Genomic DNA, 3,926 nt, shown 5'->3' with positions numbered 1-3,926 from the left:
AGCTTTGATTAAACGCCACGAACAGACATGTAGTAGTAAATGTTGAGAGTTCTCCTCTGACTCACATTGGGTTTGGTCGACGCTCTGATTGGTTTAGACGGAGCAGCAGCACTGAAGGAGAGAGGGACAAAATAACAGGAACAGCAGTCACATCAGCGCTTCATTTCATCACAGAACACATGTTATTACTGTCGTCTATGGAACTGAAGCTATCGCTCGACACGCAGGACGTATTCCCATCTTACTTACCCGCCGTTCTCTTTGTCCGTCTCGTCCTGGAAGACGGTGAACGGAGCCGCCGAGGATGAGACGCCTGCGTCCAAAACCCCCCCAAAACCAGAGACGGAAACATGAAGTTCAAAGTTAGAGAGCCAGCGTGACGATCATCAGAATCCAATAGAATACAGGCGTTCTCAGAAATCACGTCACTTTTCATTTCCAAGCCGTATCCTTGTACTTCATTCTCATGTTCACGAGGCAAACATTCTGCATTGGGTTCAAACGTTCACATTTACCGGCTCCTGGGCAGCGGGGATCGAACGCCCGCTCGGCGGCGCGGAGCGGCGACGTGTTGCCGAACGGGTCCTCGAGGAGCGTCGGGGCCTGGAACATGTCCATGATCACGTCTGGGTCACACGAGGAACACATGGAAGGACTCATTCAACAGAAAGCGCACATGTGGAACACAGCGAGTAGAGCGCTGGAGACAGCAGTGAACACAGCTGTATCTACGACAGACTGTGAGGGGGGTCAGTGCGGATCCACTACGGCCCCTTGGACCTCAGACCGCGGTCAAACACTCACCCAGAGCTTCTCGGGTGTTGACGGTGGGTGACGGCAGCACCCTGGACGGTGTGGCCTGAACGAAGCCCAGCGAGTTGTTGGGCGTGACGTGAGACACTGAGACAAGAGAGAAGGTTTGACAACAGACCGATAGGAGGAGGAGGAGGAGGTTCTCCTGGACCACAGGTGTACTCACGGTTCAGCTTCTCCTCAGGCTCCGCTGGGTGGAAGACATCCCTGAGGGGGAGAAGTAGAGAGAACGCAGCTTTAACACATGAAGCACTGGCCTCTCTTTAAAGAACCGGAGGTTGTCTCCCGGTAGGAAGCCAAACAAGCCTACACCGACTTCCTGCTGGTCCACAGCACCAGCATGCACCTGTCCAGTGCAGGAGCTACTCACTGCGTGCCGTTGAGCTCCTGTGGGCGAACCAGATCATCCCGACAGAGACCGCCGGACTCAACCACCCAGGTCCGGACGGAAGACGTCGGCGCTGATGGCTGCAAACGAACGCTCCCGTCAGCCAGGCGAGGGGCGTGATGGGAAACCTCGGAGCTCACGGCGTCGGCAGAGGCCTCTGGGACGAAGGTGGACTCGGCGAGTAACCTCAAGCCCAGAGAGCGCCCGTTGGTCGGGCGGTTTGAGGGTGGAGGACGCCCAAAGGGCTGCTGGGTAGGATCGGGGTTCACAGTGGAGGCCGTGTCTGCTAGAGACAGCTGCAGCAGAGGAAACAAGGGCTGATTGAGGGGATAGTGTGGATGTTTTTAAGGGGGTTGTAGGAGGCTTCTCCACAGTGCTAGTGAATGGAGTCTGGTGTGTTTGCAGAGATCACATGTTCTCCTGTCTGGTTCTATAAACTCATCTACTGCAGTAGAACACTGACTGTGTGGAGAACCTCACACAAACACATCTGGACCCGAGTCGGAGGTCAGAAACTCATAATTACGATGACTCTGACGCGATATTGAACGCAGCACGAAATGTGGAAAGAGAACCCAAGCGGGGAACCGGATCAGCTCCACCAGCATGAAGCACCCGTCGACAGCGGGAACGAGAAGCAAACCTCCTTCAGCCTCACCCTCTGCAGCGACGGCTCGCTGGTTAAACCTCCGCCCGCCTCCAGGTCGTGGTTCACTTTCTCCAAAGTGCTTTTAATGCTCAGGACGCCTTCCTCCGCCTCCCTAATCATCTTCTCCACTGAAAACAGAGCAGAGCGAACAAGTTATCGACGCAATCAGACTTCAAAAACGTGTCGTTCAGCGGTTTTTAAATGTCATCAAAGCGGTTAAACCATAAGCCGTCAGCGTACTCATCTCTCGGCTGTCCATCGCCCGCTTATCCTTCAGCTTCTGGAAGTATCTCTCCGCTCGGACTTCCTCGAAGCAGAGTTCAGACCCGTCACACGCGAGGTCCTCCTTCGCGTACTCCGACACGCTGGGAACACCGGAGCTCTGACCGGAGGGAATCGCGCCCGAAGTCTCGGAGCGAGAGACTCTGAGGAGGAGAACGCGCATCAGACGAGCGGCGTTACAGTCCGGCCTTTAGAGAGGGAGACGGCACCACCTTCTGAAGTGGACGTCCAATCAGTGCTGGTGGTGAATGAACTCCTCAGTGACTACATGTACCAGCATGCACCGCTGTATTCACTTTAACCACATTGTGATAAAAACATTAAACTGTGAGCTCCTCAGTGAAACTATGACGTCATGATGGATTCATCTGAGACCAACAGTCATGTGACCAGAAACCAGAGGAACTCTGACTGATATGAAGGAAGTGAACACAGAGAGGAGAGAGGAGAGGAAGAGAGAGGAGGAGAGGAAGAGAGAGAGGAGGAGAGGGGAGAGGAAGAGAGAGAGGAGGAAAGGGGAGAGGAGAGAGGAAGAGAGAGAGGAGAGGAAGAGAGAGGGGAGGAGAGGACAGAGGGAAGAGAGGACAGAGGAAGAGAGAGGAGGAGAGAGAGGAGGAGAGGAAGAGAGGAGAGGGGAGGAGGAAAGGGGAGAGGAGAGAGGAAGAGAGAGAGGAGAGGAAGAGAGAGGGGAGGAGAGGACAGAGGGAAGAGAGGACAGAGGAAGAGAGAGAGGAGGAGAGGAGAGGAAGAGAGGAGAGGAGAGGAAGAGAGGGGGAGGAGAGGACAGAGGGAAGAGAGGACAGAGGAAGAGAGAGAGGAGGAGAGGAGAGGAAGAGAGGAGAGGGGAGGAAGAGAGAGGGGAGGAGAGGACAGAGGGAAGAGAGGACAGAGGAAGAGAGGACAGAGGAAGAGAGAGGAGGAGAGGAGAGGAGAGGGGAGGAGGAAAGGGGAGAGGCTGGACTCATGTCAGTAGTTTAATATTTATAACACGTAGAGACTCCATCTGCATGTTTAACTGTAGAAATAATAATAAATCAAATCAGAAACACCTGCAGCAGAGAGACGGGTTGGTTTGACTCTCTAGCTTCAGAGACAGGAACACCTGGAGAACACCTGGAGAACCTTACGAACACAAACCAGGAACAGTGACTCACGTGATGATGGTTTTATACGTCGGTGGTTTAGCAGCACAGTCCACAGAGTCCTGTGACAGAGGACGAGGACTTTAACGGACGAACATCTTATTGACATCAAATGATCATCAGCGACGGTCAAAGACACTCGCCTTGTTCGGAGCCGCCGGCTCTCTGACAGACCACATCTGATTGGTTAAGTGGGAGTTCTGCAACGGGGTTTGACTCCCAGCTTAATAAGAAACAAATACATTGAATACATATTTATGTATTAAACATATCAACAGACGGAGAAGGACGTGGAGGAGACGCTTACCAGGGACTGGTGTCTGGCTTCTGGTTCTCGCCTGAAACTGCCTGCAGATCAGATTTATGTATACTTCTGAGCACATTGAAGTTATTGTGGAGTGTTAGTGACTGTGTGCGTCACACTCAAACCACCGTGTAAAGAGTGTGTAACGTGCGCGTGTCCTCCTCATTACCTGTGTTCGCTGAGGACGGTGTCGGCAGGCTGGGCCCGGTTCTCTGTCGCCTTCTGGTACACGGCCTCGGCCTGGTCCACCATGCCCCTCCGTTCACACTGCTGAGCCCAGGCCACGTACAGGGCAGCGGTCGTGGTGCCGACGCCTTTGCTGAACACGTGGGCGTACAGCGCGACCGG

At 53.9% G+C, this 3,926-nt stretch overlaps 1 protein-coding gene across 1 annotated transcript in view; it reads right to left on the bottom strand.

Annotated features, from left to right (window-relative positions):
- Nucleotides 1-432: 432 nt before the first annotated feature.
- The window catches only part of LOC137886613 (mitotic checkpoint serine/threonine-protein kinase BUB1-like), a 4,342-nt gene continuing 848 nt past the window's right edge, over nt 433-3,926 (bottom strand). The window contains exons 4-13 of the mRNA XM_068729143.1: nt 3,748-3,926; nt 3,582-3,622; nt 3,418-3,497; nt 3,287-3,336; nt 2,091-2,275; nt 1,860-1,978; nt 1,184-1,497; nt 980-1,020; nt 805-900; nt 433-626 (exon numbers count right to left, since the gene is read on the bottom strand). The exon at nt 3,748-3,926 is cut by the window's right edge and continues 18 nt beyond it. Coding sequence (XP_068585244.1) covers nt 433-626; nt 805-900; nt 980-1,020; nt 1,184-1,497; nt 1,860-1,978; nt 2,091-2,275; nt 3,287-3,336; nt 3,418-3,497; nt 3,582-3,622; nt 3,748-3,926 — 1,299 coding nt within the window. The remainder of the gene's footprint in view (nt 627-804; nt 901-979; nt 1,021-1,183; nt 1,498-1,859; nt 1,979-2,090; nt 2,276-3,286; nt 3,337-3,417; nt 3,498-3,581; nt 3,623-3,747) is intronic.

This window comes from Cebidichthys violaceus, unplaced genomic scaffold (assembly GCF_023349555.1).
Source record: "Cebidichthys violaceus isolate CVI_PGR_0920_01 unplaced genomic scaffold, fCebVio1.0.p SCAF_442, whole genome shotgun sequence".
Taxonomy (NCBI): Eukaryota; Metazoa; Chordata; class Actinopteri; order Perciformes; family Stichaeidae; genus Cebidichthys; species Cebidichthys violaceus.
Note: the sequence above shows the minus strand (reverse complement) of the source record. Positions and strands in the feature narration are given on the sequence as shown.